We start from the raw sequence: 18,440 nt of genomic DNA, 5'->3' as shown, positions 1-18,440 counted from the left end.
CGAGCAAATTTCTTCGGTCTACCCACGGTTTATGGACAATAAACGAGGCGTGCATTTCCCTTATATACATAATATAAGGACGAAGAAAAACTGGTTTGCATTGCGAGAAAATGTAACCAAAATTTAAAAAAATACTTTATGAGCAGCACGGCATAGGTTCACCAGATCATACGTTTTCCATACTTGTATGCACATTGTCTAGGAACAGAAGGAACAATAGAACAGATTACGTGTGAAACAGCATTAATCGAATTTATGGGACACGAGTCGTCTTTATCAGAGAAGGAAAAAGTGTTCATTCTCTGCTTTCACCAAGCAACTACAGAAGAAGATCACGCAACAGCTTTTGCTCAATATGCACGAGCAAAGGCGTTTATGGTCAAGTGCTTTTTAACTGTACACTAATGCCTGTGCGAAATCCCAGGGTGTGGCACTTTTGTCGAGACTGTCCACCAAGAAAGGTGGCCGCTGCACAACGAGGCTTCGTTTTTCCTCCACCCGCCCCATCTGCCAACACTATTTGTAGGCCATTTTGATAAATAAAAATAACAAGTATATATGGACTATGATGTTTCATTAGTATCAAAACCAATCGCAAACGATATGAACAATGCTCAATTATATGTAATGGTTAAAATTTGATGTTTTGTAATTATTCCAATGAAAGACGAAATGTGTAATGGTTAATCTGAAAACTATGTATTCCAGAAACATATTTTAAAACTTTATGTTGTTCAATTCTAAATGTTTAATTTATGTATACAAATGAAATAAAAAACTGTGGACTCCTGACCCCAGAACATCAAAAGTAAAAGAGCAGTCTGGGCATTTTATCTGTGACTCGGAACTCCATAAATTACACTATGGGAACAAAAACAAGCATAGTACGTAACCTAATCTTGCATCTCGTTGTATCATCTTATGGTAAACCGGGTAAGTATCATTTGATATTTTTAAGCAGATGGTTTCTTAATTTAATATGGTTCCATATTTATTGACAGTCTTTGTGTCTCCATTTCGGAAAAAAATGTTTTGCGCACTCAAAAGTATCACCAATAACAGTATTAGCTTAAGGCTAGGGTTACACATTATCTTTATAAAATGGTAGGCATCTAGGCTTAAAACCATTCTCCAATGAGATACGGTGCAGTAAGCTTTCACCATGGCGTCCTTTCGGCAGACTCTTGTTGTTGCATTCATCATGTTCGGGGTTTTCACCGCCATTACGGCGAGCGACGATCCCACCGGTAGCAGGGAGGCTCAACAAGTCCGCTGGCAGCAAAACGGCAACCCGCTGGATGGTTCAGCATACTGCGGGACCGCCTGTAACTGTACCACGGTCCAAGAAATTGTTTCCAATGAACTACAGAGTACAACCACCCGACTGGTTCAACTGGAAAGAAACATCGCTAGCAAAGTAGATGACGTGTCCACGGAATTGAATGACATGAAACTGCAGCTGGACCAGCTGAAGGGGTCAGTCAGAGAGCTTGCTGAGCTTCTGAGAAACAAATCCGGTAGGTTCGTGATTCAGGGGCAAATATACAGACTACACTAATCGCCTTCATCAGACTTTTTGATCATTGTTAAAATTATGGGAGGGGTTTAAATTTCACTTACTTGTTTTAGCAACAATTATATTCTGCCAGGATTGAGCATATTTCTTAGGATTCTTGAAGTTGTAATCTGACTCTTGAACCTTAATGGCCCTATATTCATGAGTGAATTTCTGCGGAGCTGAGACTTTCAAGGGTTAATGATTTCTTGTAAATTTTCAAATTCGATAATGACGTGGATGATCACTGTACTTTGCTTTTGTGATTTTCAGTCATCCCTCCTTTGCACCCGAAGGACTGTTCCGAAGCCTTTGCAAACGGTGAGACCACCAGTGGCGTGTAAACAGTTCAACCAGCCGATGAAAAAGAACCTTTCAGTGTGTACTGTGATATGGACACAGATGGAGGCGGATGGACGGTAATTATTGTCACCATTTTTACAAAAAGTGTTGATTTCGAAAAAACAAACAAACGGTTTTTAGAAATCGCCATAGGAACTTCTCCTCTTTCAAAAATGTAAACATGTCAATTTTGGAACAAGTTTAAGCATTAATTTAAAACCTTTAACTGATTCCTTGGGAGGTAAGAACCCTTAACTGATTCCTTGGGAGGTAAGAACCCTTAACTGATTCCTCGGGAGGTAAACCTTTGCCTCAACCAAGTAATTAAAGTGAACACGGAGGTCAATTATTCGAAATCAGTTAGAAAGATAGGTGTTCTTTTGTGATATCGAAACTGCTTCGTGATAACGGTAACGGCTATGATCAGCTATAAAGAGCTTAATTTACATTGTGAATAAAAAAGGGGAGCTATTTGCCCAACATTTTGCCCAAAGCCAAAGTTGACCCTAACCTACAATCGAGAAAATACATGTATATTGTGACGTGGCGTACGGCAGTTCTGCGTCTGTCTAGTTCTTTAAGTAGCATGCCGCGTCAGTGGTGTCTTATCCCTGCGGTGGTGGGCCATAGAACCAGGTGTTCCCTTCTTCTCTATTTGGACAGGAACAAGAGGCTGGGGGAAGATCGGCCTGCAGAATGGGAATGGGTCACAGGAATATGAGTGGAATCGGAATGTGGTCGTAGGGTGCGGGGTAAGAGGAGTAACCTAAGGGTGGAGATGCTTCCTTCTCTTCGGACTTTGCCCTCAACCTCTAATCCTTGGTATTATGAACCTACAACAGGAACTAATTATTGCTGAGCAGAGATAATAAATCAAGTACAGTGTCATGCCTTCCATTGTTCCAATCACTGAGGAATCAAGCAATTCTCTGCCTAAAACCAAGCCGTAATAGCAATCTGGATTCCCTAATGAAAGTTTGGATGACTCCGTTTTTTTTTCTCTTCTAAACACCGATAATTCGGTGTTCAATTACCAAACATACAGTTCTAGCCCGTCATAATTTTATAATGCTTATCGACTGGAATGGTTTACCCAACTGTTGGCCAATGCAAAGCATGTCGACACGTCGGTAAATTTTGATAAAACAATACCTGAGAAAACCCCACTTGCTGCTGAAAGAAAACGTGAAACCAACTGCTAATTCCTTGTATATCTGAGCAACCATTGATATTGAGTGTAATACTGAGTGTCTTAATTGTGTACAAACTCTGGCCAAGGTTTACCCGGTCAACATATTTCTTGACATGAGTAAGCGCTCCTTATCCTCTGGCGAGGAAAAGGTTCTTGCCCTAGGCCTGAACTTTGCGCTCACTCCGCGGTCCCTGCCCAAGGAAGAGATTATCCAAGCCACTGAGCCCACTCTCCGCCGCCTTGACAAAACCACCGCCGATGAGATCCGCCTTGACATCAGCCAAGCCCTCCGGAAGCACAAGAACCCCAAGCCCAACACCACCAGAGAAGACCGTTCGGCCATCAAGTCCCTCCGCCAAGACAAATCCATCCACATCCTCCTTGCGGACAAGGGCAACGCCACGGTAGTTATGGACCGGGTTGAGTATGACCACAAGGTCAGGGATATACTCAATTCCGGCAGTTACCGTGAACTTCGAAGAGACCCCACGGCAGCCACCGAGAGAAAGCTGCAGCAGAAGCTTCTCTCCCTCCACCGCTCTGGGAACATCACAGAACAACTATACAGACAGCTACGTCCATCCAACTCAAGATGCCCAAGATTCCTCGGCCGGCCCAAAATACACAAGAAAGAGACCCCATTACGCCCCATCGTCGCTTCCAGAGGAGGGCCCACCTACAACACTGCAAGACACCTAGCCAAGATCCTTCGCCCCCTAGTTGGCAACACCCAGCACCACATCAAGAACTCAGATGAATTCTCGTCCATTATCCAAGACCTCCGGCTGCTACCAAGCGACATCATGGTTAGCTTTGATGTCGTGTCACTTTTCACCAGCGTTCCCACCTCCGACGCAACCACCATAGCAACAGACCGACTCCAAGCTGACACCAGCCTGAAGGATCGCACCGACCCCACCCCCAGCCAGCTTCAAGACCTCCTCACCACCTGCGTCGATTCTGCCAGCTTCAAGTGGCGGGACAAATTCTATGAACAAACAGCTGGAACCTCCATGGGATCCCCTATATCCCCGGTTCTAGCTGACATATTCATGGAAGAGTTCGAGCAGACCGCCATCGCCACAGCAGACCACCGCCCCATGATCTGGCTCCGGTACGTGGATGACACCTTCGTCATCTGGGAGCACGGACAAGACAAGCTTCAACTCTTCTTGGACCACCTCAACGGGCTTCATAGCAGCATCCAATTCACCATGGAACAAGAGCGGCATGGCAACATTTCGTTTCTTGATGTTGAGGTGTCCAGAAGGGAGGATGGCAGTCTTGCCCGGCGGGTTTATTGCAAGCCCACCCACACCGACCGGTACCTCAACAGCGCCTCCTTCCACCACCCCAAGATCAAATCATCGGTCAACAGAGCCCTCATCCGCCGAGCCTATAACATATGCGACCAAGAACACCTGCGCAAGGAACTCCACCACATCTCCACGGCACTCCAACGCAACGGATACCAGCCCCAGCAGATCAAAACTCAAGACCCAAGATCAAGTCCCCCTCCCGGCCGTTGGGTCCCCTATACCCAAAGCCAACTAGATAAGGCCCCTAGTTCGGTCACTCTCCCCTACCTAGGACGTACCTCCCACCACATCCAGCGTATCCTGAGCAAGCACAACATCAAGGTGTTCCACACAACCCCCCTCAAGATCCAAGGAATGCTGACTTCTCACAAGGACCGGCAAGATCCACACCGCCGACCAGGTGCATACAAGATCCCCTGCCAGTGTGGCAAAGTGTACATCGGAGAGACTGGTAGGGACCTCCCTACCAGGATCAAAGAACACAGAGCCCATGGCAGAAAGGGGGAATATGAGAAGTCAGCCATCATCAAACATTCCCACGCCGAAGACCACACCATCAACTGGGAAGAAACCCACCTCATCGCCAACATTGAACAGTGGTACCCAAGATGCATTAGAGAAGCCTTGGAAATCTCCAAGCACCCCACCGTACCTCAAGACATCGGCTTCTCCATCAGCGATATCTGGCAGCCCCTCCTCACCTCCCGGTCTGATGGGTCCTCTATACCCTAAGACTCAACCCCCCCCCGCCCAGGGTCTCCTGTACCCAGGCAAACTTCCCCCACCACAGCCCAGGACCAACTGACATGCATCAGTACCCAGGAGGATCCACCGTTCCACCTGACCACACAGCAGGATCCGTCACACTCCAGTACCTCCAACCAGCATATAAGCCCCACTCCCTGTCGGCATCTCTTCAGTCTTTTGACGACGGACAGAGCACACTGTCTGAAACGTTGAGCCTCTCCGGTTCTTATCAGAACCACACAGACTCAAAAAGAGATATTGCAGGTGCTTACCGCAAGCTTTCCATCTTAGTCATCTGTCACCATGAATAGCATGAGATCCCAACAATATACATACAAACTATAACACCCAATAGGCCCTAATTAATTGAAAAAAAAAACTCATTACATATTACAAACTACAGAGATCAATTAAATACAATTCTAAAATGCCTCTATACATGCCGTACATCTGTCTATCGCCTTTCTTAAACAACATCACCAACTGTGCATCCTTCCAGTCCTCTGGAACAACTGTGCCATTCCATGATTCTTTAGTTGTACAGCACTTCTGTTCATGTGGGTCCTCCCTTCTTGATGACTTCGGCTGGAATGCCATCTGCACCAGGAGCTTTCCTCTTGCTTTGCATGTTGACAGCCTGGACAATCTCATCAGCATCTGGACATTAATTAAGAATTCCAGCCTTTGGTTGGAGATTGATTAACCATCTCGTTGATGTTAGTTATTCAAGTAGGGCCTAATGTTTTCGTTTTCACCCATATTTTGAGTACAGGCATATTGTACAAAGGCAGCCATGCGACACTTTTTAATACACTCGGTGGGAATTAATAAGAAATACCCATACACAGAGTAAAATATAGGCCTACCATAATCTTTTTGGTGATTCTTAAAACCTTGTCCAGTGTAAAAGAACAAACAAACAAACATACAACCCAACAAATAAACAAACACAAAAATTAACCAGACATTGATCCAAAATAGCAGAATGTAATTTCATCGTCACGGTGAAACAAACTGGACGTCCGTCTCCGACTGCTCAGTGTAAATTCTCAACTATTAAAAGCAAACTGGGTCGAAGTTTTTAATCATCATTAGCAAACTTATTCTTATTAATTATCTTTTTCGTCAACAGTGGCGCATGCAGGATATATCCTGGGGGTAGGGGTGAGGCACAGATCATTTGAACTAAAACCTTAACCTCACGCATGTAGTCGTCCTCATCCACCCTTAGGAGGTCTTGGAGTAGATTTTATTGAAATTAACAGTAGTGTAATGGCGTAACGCGGGGGGGGGCAACTTGCCCCCTGACGGATTTGTTTCTTCTCCGTTTTTACAAAACGATAAAGAAGGGTCAGTAGGAAAGAAAGTAATCAGTTCATTTATTTATTAAGTATTACCAGCCAATCCTAAGAACAGCACACTGGCAAATAAAAGCAAGGACGTCGCGACCATGAATAAAACTTGTTCTCCCCCCATATCCTGTTGAATGAGCTCAAATTTGCGTTAGCTTTTGAATCCACTGTGCCACTGCAGTAATGTTGAATGTTTAACATCTCCAATCTATTCACTGCAAATTATTTAACCATCAAACTACATCACTGAAAGCATTTCTTGCTTTGTTTGTAGGTATTTCAGCGGCGTCAAGACGGCTCTGTTGACTTTTACCGTGACTGGGAGAGCTACCGCCAGGGGTTCGGTGACCTGAACGGCGAGTTCTGGCTCGGCAATGACAACCTGCATCGACTCACCGCTCAGGGCGAGTACAGACTGCGCGTCGATCTTGAGGACTTCGGAGACAACACGAGATACGCCGAATATGACACGTTTCGTGTTGCCAGTGGGAGAGAAAACTACCAGTTGACGGTGGGAGGCTATACAGGAACAGCTGGTAGGTTTTTCATGTGAGAGTTTAAAGATTTCAGTAGACAGGTAATTTGTCTTGAGCAGAAGATGAAAAGAGCCATGTCGGTCTGGAGTGTTAATTTTGTTGGTAGCGACGCGCACGCAACGTGTGAATTCCATAGTCGTTCGTGAACCAGCAAAATGCAGTTCCTACCAAAGGACAACCCGTTGCTAGAAAATCGGGCCCTTTATTGTTGGCTCAGTCCGGGGCTCTTAGGTTGCATTTACAGAATGACAAGACACTAAAATTACAGCAGTCTGTATACTCTCCATTGAGAATGACTATATGATGCGAATGTGTGAACAGCACTGGTGTACACCCCCTAGAAAAGGTGTCAACTCATCAAACAGTAATTGAATCTAAATACCTTAATAAAGACTACCAACATTCAAAATGAATTCCTTTATTATCACTCAGTAATGCAGACTGCTATCTGATCTATTTATTTCAGGTGATTCATTATCTTATCAAAATAACCTTCCATTCACCACTAAAGACCGAGACAATGGTCCAGCCGGTTTTAACTGTGCTTCAGAGTACTTCGGCGCCTGGTGGTACGCAGCAGGCTGTCACGTATCAAATTTGAACGGCCTGTACCTCAGTGGACAGACGTTTCAGCTGGGACTGGGTGTAGTTTGGGCCGACTGGCGAGGACATTACTACTCATTGAAACGAACCGAGATGAAAATTAAGGCAGCCAGCAATTAGTTTCATGGAGTTAATTTGCTGGTTGATCTAGATGATGGTCTTGTCGATAGCCCGTTAGTAATTTTAGATAAAACTTTGCAAACAGGGTTGTCATACCAACAAGGTTGTAAGGGGTTTAAAAATATCAGATGCCCTCTCTTTTCTGTCGTACATTTTACTTCCTAAAGGATCCAGACTCCTTCTACCTTGTGTTACGATTTTGATTTCCTTTTTCTCCTACACTTTCTTCTTTTTTTCATGTTTATTTCCCTTCTGCTTTGCTGTTTAGACTGTACATTCAACGACAAAAACAATAAGTTGCAATAACTTTTGGGTTTATATTCCTTTTATTTGCTAACCCCCGATGGGCGTCCTTACTTGTAAATTCAGGGTCCGTCGCTGACAGTGAAGAATGCTCTTCGACTCATCTCCATCGCTCATCCAGACCCTGCCCTTTAGAACAATACTACAGTGGTAAACTTTTGGCTTGTTTAAACACGAGTTTTCTGTTACTGCATTATTTCCAGACTGTATACACTCTTGACACTGTGCCCAAATATCATGTAACAGTAATGTAAGCTCTCCATTTCGAGTAATACGGGCGATACACAATACAGTGCGCCACCAAGAGTTTGCCGCAGACAGGCCACTTTTTAAGTTTAAGGTCGACATGCTATCACGATTTAGCGCACTTTGGTACGTAACTTGCTGATATTTGATTTATCAAGTCGTTTCAGGCACCGCACAAAAACATCATTTTGACCACCAAGCACTCAATCGCAATAAGCAATGTTGAAATTTTCAACCAAAATAAACAAACAATTGGAAAAATTGCAGTTTCCCGCGCACGGCGCAGTTCAAGAATGGTACATTTTCGAGTGTGCATCCCATAACGCACTTCGAAAAGGCCTCTCCTTGACAACCGCTTTGTGGAGGACAGCAGTGTGAATCGACTGCATTCATAATGTATAATATTTATCGATACTCTAAACATGTTTGAATTTGTACTTGATTACAGCTTGATATTAGTGTGATTAGGAAACTGCCAAACTCCAGCTTACAAAGGTTTAATGAATTAAAGACCCCCCCGCAAATTTGGGTCGTTTCTTTTTTGTCTTGTTCTCTTGTCATGTGTGAAACGTCGCCACCGTCTTTCTTAAAACAAATCAGAAAATTAAAAAAAGTGGATCAACATTTGTAAGTAAAATTTAATATCATAGTTCACAGTATCAAACGTGCCGTCCCAGTGCAAGACTATCTTGGAAATTGTCAAATTTAACCTTTTTTTCCACTGGCTAAAAAAATGACAAGAACGACCTCCAGAATAATGTACAAGGATATCTAAAAAAAAAAAAAAAGCGGCGGGACTGCTTGTAGCCCTCCGAGCAGACTTCGCCCCCTTAAACACCCCGCCCCTTTCCTCCATGTGGTGATTGTGGTCTCCAGGTCAGTTCCTAGTCATACCTGAACCTAAACGATTTTTATGGTAGTTAATGTATCCCTGAGGCCCCCCTCTAACTACATTACGTTTTCTACTTTGTTTGTTCTTGTGATGGTCAAATAAATAATAATAATAATAGTAGGAATAATGGCGCTAACTTGGAAAAAAGGAATTTCATCTATAACTGTACGTTTTTAGAATAAAATAGAAGATTCCTCATTAAAAACATTACACCTGCATGAGGACAGATACTTCTGAGCGATTTCTCAACTTGGGTGAGTGCTATTATGATAAAAAACAAAGCTGTCCGTCATATTTACGTTATTACTTTATTGCGAACGACTGTGCCACCCCTGGATCTGTTACTTCTGAACCATAAACAATTATTTTTGAGACCACTTAGAAGAAATAAAACCCTAACACGGTTGAGATCCCTTTTATTGTCGAAAATGTAGAAAATTAAGATTACAAATGAAGTAAATCAGCATCAAACCTTTAGCTCACTGTATTCCAACCTAGAAAATTGCCTTGTGGGTTATGCGCCCAGGGAAGTGAAAAAAATCTTGTGAGGGAAAAAAATCCAAAAGTTATGCGGTGTTGACCAAGCATTCAGGCGCACGGACTCCTGAAATTCGCAAGGAATCGCAGTTACCGGCTTCCATATAGGACTCTTCTGGGTCTCGGGTTCCCGGCCCACCGCACTTCCTCCCTGCCCATCCATTTAACCCCCAAAAGGGTTCGAGCGACCATGCAAGGGAGGAAACGAGACAAGCCCCTAAGCCCTGGCCGCCGAGTCGGCCATACGTCTCGAACCTGTACTAAGGCGCTCACCTGGACTTCACGGACAGTCCCAACAGAAGAGCTTACCCGGTAGGCTAAGGTACTGATGGTATTTGACGGGTGAATTTAACGTCTCTTATAGCAACTGACTGACAGCAAGCTTTGGGAAAATAAAAAGCCATCAGTGGGATTCGAACCCACCGACCAACGATGTGAAAACCGCGACCTTAACCATTTGGCCATTTCATAGAAGTTGCTTTTCGCTGTTCGTATTAAGGAGATAACAAAACCATTAACTCTACTGTACAAAATGTTTCTGCATATGCTTCTTGACTAAAACACTACGATGGTGCATCACGTAGCACAATACACATACAAAGAAACAATGGCCGTCAACATCAAAGGTTCTCCCTGACAGCTTCTCCTTTAGTAGTTTTGAATGCGCGCATTAATATGGGCAAGTCCCTGGACCACGTCAGGACACCAGTCTAGCTACACGCACGAACTCTTTCATAAAATTGTGTTAATAACACGCCATTTATTATCCTTTTTTGGGGGGTTGCTTCTTTCGTTTTCTTTACTTATACAAAATGACAGCCGAAGGTTGAATCAGGACCCCAATAGCTCTGCTAAATAACGTTATGTGATGTGGTGGATCTGATCTGTGGTGTAGTTCTTCAGACACATTCCCCTGCCTTGTGAATGGTGCCTCTTACAGGAAATTCCTTCTCTATAAAGATGAAGTTGAAAAGTGAGCACTTTTCCCGTCAAGTTATAATTCATTTTAAAATGTGGACCTTAAAGTTGTCGTATTTTCAGTTGTGTGAAGTGTTAATGTGAATACATCAGTGCGCTTCTTCCTATCAATACCATCTTGCATCGAGGGTTTCACCAGGGGTAGCATTACAGTAGTGCCCATGAATATGGAAGTTCTCGTAGCATGAAGATAAAAAAGGCAAGAAAACACCCTTCGAAAATCCTGAAACAAAGTTGACAGTAAGGTTAAGTTAGACAGAAAGGTGCTCTTTGACGGTTTACTTTAAAAGAAATTGTTGTGGCTATCCTTTAAATAAGATGTTGCAAATTCAGATTGTCAAAATGCAACTTGATGCAAGATAGGTTGTCACTGAATATTCAAATTTTATAAATCACATGATCACGTCTTCGTTCATGCCATTTCATGACAGTCTAGTCTGAGTACAAGCCAGTGTTGGAGCAAAGGTTTTGATTCTCAAGGCCAAGACTTTGACCCACAATCCTTGCGTCCAAGACTTAACCCTGAAGGTCAAGGCCCTGCAGTGTAAAGTTACTACTACCACAAAATGCCATATTTTGTAGACCGTTTGAGTGCATACCAAATAATTGCAAATTGGCCTGTGCAAGCAGTTTTCGGCCTATTTATACTGGCCTGCATCCTTTAGTACCCCCCCAACAAAAAAAACTTAAGCAAATTGGAAATGTTTGTCTCTCATCCAGGTTATGGGCCTATTCATTCATTCATTCCAATTGGTTTATTAATAATCATGCCTCGTAGCATCAGCTGAATTGAACATGATTTACAAAGTTTAAAACATCACAAACTATAAACTATTAAACATTATAAAAAAAATAAAAAAAAATTACATTACAAACCAAATTACAGAGAAAACATCTTATATAGACACAAATAAGAAAAAACCGTTCATGGTTAAAAATGCAAATTTACAAATGAGTTGATTAAAATGCCAGTACACATGTAACCAAAATTCAGCTTAAAATGGGCAAAACAAAAAAGGCCCATTTAAAAATAGTAAAAACAACCAAATATGCAAACAAATCATTAAATATTAGAAGTGTTTAATAAGCGAATGAGATAAGGGATGGCACTCTTCTGCATGCAATTTGTTTTACATGGCAGTTCTGTATATCTTCGTCTGTTACTTCTAGAAGGCCTAGTATTCGTAGTTTCAGGGGGAAGAAATTGCCTAAATTGATTGGTGTTCTTTAAGGTTTTGTCAATGAAAGAAACACATAAGGAGACCCTACGAGCCTCCAGGGAAACCAAATTAACCACAGATAAAACGTCTTCATATGTAGTGTGCTCGTTTTTGCACTCTCTCAAGGCTTGATTTGTCGTATTTGGTAAGCGCACCACTCCACACAGGTGCTGCATATTCAGTAACAGGCCTAACAAAGCTAGTATATATTGTCATTAAATCCTGTCATGGAAGACCGTGGCGTTTTAAGACTCGTAACATATGAATTCTACTATTGGCTTTCTTTGTCATACTTTGCACTTGTTTGGTCCATTTAAGATCACTTTGAACAATGATACCTAACAATTTAGCTTCATTCACAGTCATAAGATCGTGGTCTGCAATACGCAATATTGGGAAATCAGGAGGGTTACGCGTAAACGATATTTCCATTTTCAAACATTTGGCTGGGTTCAGTTTCATTTGTTTTTGTTCACACCAGTTCACCAGTTCATTAAGTGTACTCTGCATATTGGATGGCTTTGCAGAATTCCTGCATTCTACAATTGACATGTCATCCACGTATTTGAACATAGAAACATCGTCAGAGTTCACTGGTTTAATGCTGTTTATCATGGTAAGAAATATGACTGGTCCTACCTTAGTCCCTTGTGGAACACCTGCATGAAGGTTTGCCCACTTCGAGTACGCTGAATGATATCTCACACACTGTTGGCGGCCGCTCAGGAAGTCCGCAATCCAATGAATCAGTGCGGGCCGGACGTCTAGATCGAGCAAATTTCTAATAGCTACTGTATGGGCAATTCTGTCGAAGGCTTTTGTAAAGTCAGTAAGAACTATTGTAGATGCTGATTTGGGTTTCTCGGCGTTGGAGTAGAGGAGGTGAAGCATGTTGATAAGGTAATGATTAGTGGATAGACCACGACGATTGCCAAACTGATTGGGGTCCAAGCTCGGTATAACATCATGAAGTAGCCATTTGGTGATGAATCCCTCTGCTACTTTAGCAAAGTGACTTGTGAGAGAGATCGGTCTCAGCTTATCAATTGTGGGGGGACTAGATTTGGGGACTGGAACAACAACAGTTTTTTTCCAGTCGTATGGAACCTGCGATTGTTGGAATGAAGTGTTGATAATGTGGGCCAGGGAGGTAGCTAACTCAACAGAAAACAAATGAATGAAGCGAGCTGAGATTTCATCAGGTCCGCTGGCCGAGGTTTTCCGCACTTTTTCAAGTGCTTTTTGTACTTCCCAAGGAGACACGATGGGGCATGGTTTCTGTGCAGGGAGATAAGCCGGTAACTGATGGAGGTCCAAAGGGTCAAGGTCAGCCGCTGTCGAGGTAAAGTGATCGTTGATAGCATTAGCAACTGCAGTATCGTCATACAAATTCAAGCCAGGGACTTGAATAGGTATGGGATCTTTCGCATCCCCAGTGATGGTGCGAATCTGACGAAACCAGGCAGATGGGTTTGACTGTTTGAGTTTTTGCACACGAGTTAAATAGTGTTGTTTCTTCGCTAGGATGATACTAGTGATCACTGACTGTTTCAGTTGCCTCCATCTCACAGTGTCGCCAGAATGAAACGCCCTCTGCCGGTCACAAATCAAACTCTTGATTCTGGCAGTCATCCAAGGTTTGTCACTTGGATGAAATTTAACTTTGCGTAAAGGAAAATATACGTCAATTGAAGATTGGAGTGTGTGGAGAAATTGGCCATATTGATCATTGACATTGCTACTGTTCGTTAACTCTGCCCAGTCATAACTGCTGATCCATCTGCCGAAGGCCCGTATAGAACTGTCAGGCATAGGTCGAGTTATCCGGTACTGTGTTTTGTTACTGGAGCTTTCACCTGTAGTTTGCCGAGATTTGGGGTACCAGAGCACAGTGTTGTGATCTGATTGGCCAACTGGTGACTGTATTTGGACACTATCACACATGTAATTTCCAATGTTGGATATGATCTTATCAAGTATATGGTCTCCTCTTGTAGGTTTATTAACTACCTGCCGAAAACGCGGATCAGTAAGAAGAGGAGAGGTGTCCAGTGTGTTGAAGTCTCCGAGTATAACATAGGCAGCATCAGGGTGTCTTGTGGTGAGGCAGTCGATTGTAGATATTATATGCTCAATTAGCCTAGTTTCTAGCTCTCTGTCAGGTTGGGGATAATAAACAACCGCACAAAAAAGGCAAGATATTGATCTTGGCAGTCTTTTAGGGTGGAGTTGTATCCAGACAACTTCCAAGTCCATCGGGACTGTAATGCCTGTGATGTAAGTTGCACGAAGATAATGCCTAACATAGACAGCGACTCCGCCCCCAAGGCGGTTCTGCCGGGACTTAGCGAACATAGAGAACCCTGGTATTGAGACATCGGGTGGGGCTGATAGTGCATAACTGTGTAGTTTGACCATTGGGCTAACGTCTGTGAATTTCCATCTTCTTCAACTGCCGGAAATAATCACTTGTGACTAGCGACTGCAAACTATAGGGTTCATTTCTGTTGATTAGGGTTAGGTTTGGCTAACTATAGGTTCCAAAATCACACACAGGGTTTGCTCTTGAAGGGGGAGGGGACGCAGTACAGTACTCATGTTTTGAAACTCGGACTCTATGCGGGACTAAAAAGAAATTTGACTTTCAAAATTTGGCCAAGCAGCCCATCACTCTCCTGTCTTGTAATGCCACATTACACCCACTAGTCAAAATATTTGAATTGGCCAAAAGTTTTCAGGCGAGCCAGTGGTGGTTTCCTCTTCCATCAGGCTTGAACATGGGAATGAAATTTGCTCAAGTTACTACATCAAAATGATTTGTTGATGGCCGTGAGCAGAAAACACGTTACACTTCTGGTGTTATTAGATTTGAGTGCAGCTTTCGACGCATTAGATCATGATGTTCTTTTGAGTTTACTCCAGTCACGTTTTGGAATTATTGGCACTGCCCTCAACTGGTTTAACTCATATTTGAGTGGTAGATCTCAAAGGGTTTTGGTCAATGGTAAACTATCTAGTAAACGTAATCTCGAATGGGGTGTTCCTCAAGGGTCATGTTTAGGTCCTTTATTGTTTATCTTGTACACTAGTCAGTTGTTTGACATCGTCAATGCTCATCACCCAAGAATCCATTGCTATGCTGACGATACTCGGTGTCAGACAATGGATGTTGAACAATGGATTATTTTTGAATGACCATAAAACAGAATTTATCATTATCGGCACTCGTCAACAAATATCCAAGATAACTTTGGATGGTATTCATGTTGGCGAATCTGTCATTTCACCCTTGGCAACAGCTCGTAACTTAGGTACCTGGTTTGATGCTAATATGTCTAGGAAAACTCATATTACTAAGGTTTGTGGTAGCGCATTCTATTATCTGCATAATTTTAGGCACATTCGGAAATATCTCTCCGAGGAATGTACTGAGATACTGATTTATGCATTTATCTCAAGTAGATTGGATTATTGTAATAGTTTGTTTTATGGCTTACCCAGTACTCATATTAATCAGCTCCAGAGGGTACAGAATGCTTGTGCACGACTCGTCTACAAGACACCCACATTTTGTCGAATTACTCCTCTTCTTATTGATTTACATTGGCTTCCGGTTTTATAGAGAATTGAATTTCAAATTTTGTTGATGACATACAAAGTCTTACATGATTTAGCTCCTCAATACTTAACTCAGCTTGTCTCCGTAAGGCCTCGGAACCGTTACCATCTTCGTAGCTCCAGTGATGGTGTTCTCCTCAATTATCCATCAGGTTGGGCTAAGGCTACCCTCGGAGATCAAGCATTTGAGTATTGTGCGCCACATCTCTGGAATAAGCTTCCATGTACTATTCAAAGTGGTACCAGTGTCATTACTTTTAAATCAATGTTAAAAACATATCTTTTTAAGAAAGCATATTATTAATTTCTAGGCTCTGGGTGGTTGTTAATTTTGACTGTAATTTTGTCGTCTTTAATTTTGTTGGACCTATCTGGGAGAATCTGGGTGTTCTCTTGGAGAGTGCTTCCAGTTTGAGGGCACAAGGATGAGTCTTGGATGCACGGTAGGTCGTTGGAAGGAGAGTTGGTGCTGGCCGCATGTGGAAGTCCCACTATGTTTGGTTTAAACTTTGAAATCAATGTTAAATTGTGTTTATTTTAATAATTTTGGGTCTTAGTAAATAGTTTTTCTAATAAGTATTTTTTCAAATATTGTTAAGCACTCCTGAACATTTTTTAAAAATGAGCGCTATATAAATTGAATTTAATAATAATAATAATAATGGCGCTAACTTGGAAAAAAGGAATTTCATCTATAACTGTACGTTTTTAGAATAAAATAGAAGATTCCTGATTAAAAACATTACACCTGCATGAGGACAGATACTTCTGAGCGATTTCTCAACTTGGGTGAGTGCCATTATGATCAAAAACAAAGCTGTCCGTTAAATTTACGTTATTACTTTATTGCGAACGACTGTGCCAGCCCTGGATCTGTTGCTTCTGAACCATAAACAATTATTTTTGAGACCACTTAGAAGAAATGAAACCCTAACACGGTTGAGATACCTTTTATTGTCAAAAATGAAGAAAATTAAGATTATGAATGAAGTAAATCAGCATCAAACCTTTAGCTCACTGTATTCCAACCTAGAAAATTGCCTTGTTGGTTATGCGCCCAGACAAGTGAAAAAAATCTGGTGAGGGAAAAAAAATCCAAAAGTTATGCGGTGTTGACCAAGCATTCAGGCGCACGGACTCCTGAAATTCGCAAGGAATCGCAGTTACCGGCTTCCATATAGGACTCTTCTGGGTCTCGGGTTCCCGGCCCACCGCACTTCCTCCCTGCCCATCCATTTAACCCCCAAAAGGGTTCGAGCGACCATGCAAGGGAGGAAACGAGACAAGCCCCTAAGCCCTGGCCACCGAGTCGGCCATACGTCTCGAACCTGTACTAAGGCGCTCACCTGGACTTCACGGACAGTCCCAACAGAAGAGCTTACCCGGTAGGCTAAGGTACTGATGGTATTTGACGGGGTGAATTTAACGTCTCTTATAGCAACTGCCTGACAGCAAGCTTTGGGAAAATAAAAAGCCACCGGTGGGATTCGAACCCCCGACCAACGATGTGACAACCGCGACCTTAACCATTTGGCCATTTCATAGAAGTTGCTTTTAGCGGTTCGTATTAAGGAGATAACAAAACCATTAACTCTACTGTACAAAATGTTTCTGCGTATGCTTCTTGACTAAAACGCTACGATGGTGCATCACGTAGCAAAATACACAAACAAAGGAACAATGGTCGTCAACATTAAATATTCTCAATGACAGCTTCTCTTTTGGTAATTTTGAATGCGTGCATTAATATGGGCAAGTCCCCAGACTACGTCTGGACACCCGTCTAGCTACACGCACGAACTCTTTCATAAAATTGTGTTAATAACGCGCCATCTTTTATCCTTTTTTTGGGTGGGGGGGGGCTGTTTCTTTTGTTTTCTTTACTTATACAAAATGACAGCAAAAGGACCCCAATAGTTCTGCTAAATAACATGTTATGTGATGTGGTGCATCTGATCTGTGGTGTAGTTCTTCAGACACATTTCTCTGCCTTGTGAATGGTGCCTCTTACAGGAAATTCCTTCTCTATAAAGATGTAGTTGAAAAGTGAGCACTTTTCCTGTCAAGTTATAATTCATTTTTAAAATGTGGACCTTAAAGTTGTCGTATTTTCATTTGTGTGAAATGTTAATGTGAATACATCAGTGCGCTTCTTCCTATCAATACTATCTTGCATCTAGGGTTTCACCAGGGGTAGCATTACAGTTGTGCCCATGAATATGGAAGTTCTCGTAGCATGAACATAAAAAAGGCAATAAAACACCCTTTGAAAATCGTGAAACAAAGTTGACAGTAAGGTTAAGTTAGACAGAAAGGTTTTGATTCTCAAGGCCGACCCAAACAGCCGACAAGTCAGCACATTTCTGTCAAAAAACGAGAACCAGTTCCTGATAGCGACCATATCGGCTCCTTGGGGTGACTGATCTTTCAAGAATTCTACTCGGCAGCGGTTGGGGTGTAACCAATGGGAGTCTACAGGCTTGTGGTGTATGCCTAGGGTTAGGATTACAAACAAATCTTGGCAAAGTTGGCCAATTGAAGAAAAAAGGTTATGATCATATTTGGTGATATCTGTCGATCTCAATGGTGGAAGCTACGTGAGCCGTAGGTTTGCAGCTACACTATGGAAACCGTCTCTTCAGAAGATTTCTGAGAAGAACCGATGACTATTAACTCGAAGTTCCAATGGATGCTTTGGCCGTCCTCAGAAAAGTGTGCCGGACTGTAGTGGAGAGCTAGCTAATAAAGTAAGCTGGAGAAGGTGGAGCGTGAATACGGGATCCGCGTAGTAGATGGCTTCTTATGTGTGCACTGGACCATGAAGGTGTTGGGGATTCAGAATTGGCGGGAAACTTGGTTTCCGGTATAGACCGATTCGGT

At 42.6% G+C, this 18,440-nt stretch overlaps 2 protein-coding genes across 2 annotated transcripts; both read left to right on the top strand.

Annotated features, from left to right (window-relative positions):
- Positions 1-1,162: 1,162 nt before the first annotated feature.
- LOC147797708 (uncharacterized) lies at positions 1,163-1,899 on the top strand. The gene is made up of 2 exons (XM_087142467.1): positions 1,163-1,517; positions 1,829-1,899. The coding sequence occupies exons 1-2, from the start codon at positions 1,163-1,165 to the stop codon at positions 1,897-1,899; spliced, it is 426 nt and encodes a 141-aa protein (XP_086998593.1).
- LOC147797707 (ficolin-2-like) lies at positions 1,377-9,853 on the top strand. Its single transcript, XM_087141932.1, has 4 exons — positions 1,377-1,517; positions 1,829-1,974; positions 6,782-7,043; positions 7,510-9,853. The coding sequence occupies exons 2-4, from the start codon at positions 1,948-1,950 to the stop codon at positions 7,764-7,766; spliced, it is 546 nt and encodes a 181-aa protein (XP_086998058.1). The 5' UTR covers positions 1,377-1,517; positions 1,829-1,947; the 3' UTR covers positions 7,767-9,853.
- The last annotated feature ends 8,587 nt before the right edge of the window (positions 9,854-18,440 follow it).

This window comes from Acanthaster planci, linkage group LG10 (assembly GCF_054643075.1).
Source record: "Acanthaster planci isolate LZ-2023a linkage group LG10, COTS_SCS, whole genome shotgun sequence".
Lineage (NCBI taxonomy): Eukaryota > Metazoa > Echinodermata > Asteroidea > Valvatida > Acanthasteridae > Acanthaster > Acanthaster planci.
The sequence above is the reverse complement of the archived record's forward strand: the minus strand, read 5'-3'. Positions and strand labels throughout refer to the sequence as shown.

Coding starts and splice junctions, on each gene's coding strand:
- LOC147797708 (XM_087142467.1), top strand. CDS start 1,163: ATGGCGTCCTTTCGGCAGACTCTTGTTGTTGCATTCATCATGTTCGGG. Junction 1,518..1,828: donor GCTTCTGAGAAACAAATCCG/GTAGGTTCGTGA, acceptor TGTGATTTTCAG/TCATCCCTCCTTTGCACCCG.
- LOC147797707 (XM_087141932.1), top strand. CDS start 1,948: ATGGACACAGATGGAGGCGGATGGACG. Junction 1,975..6,781: donor CAGATGGAGGCGGATGGACG/GTAATTATTGTC, acceptor CTTTGTTTGTAG/GTATTTCAGCGGCGTCAAGA. Junction 7,044..7,509: donor AGGCTATACAGGAACAGCTG/GTAGGTTTTTCA, acceptor TATTTATTTCAG/GTGATTCATTATCTTATCAA.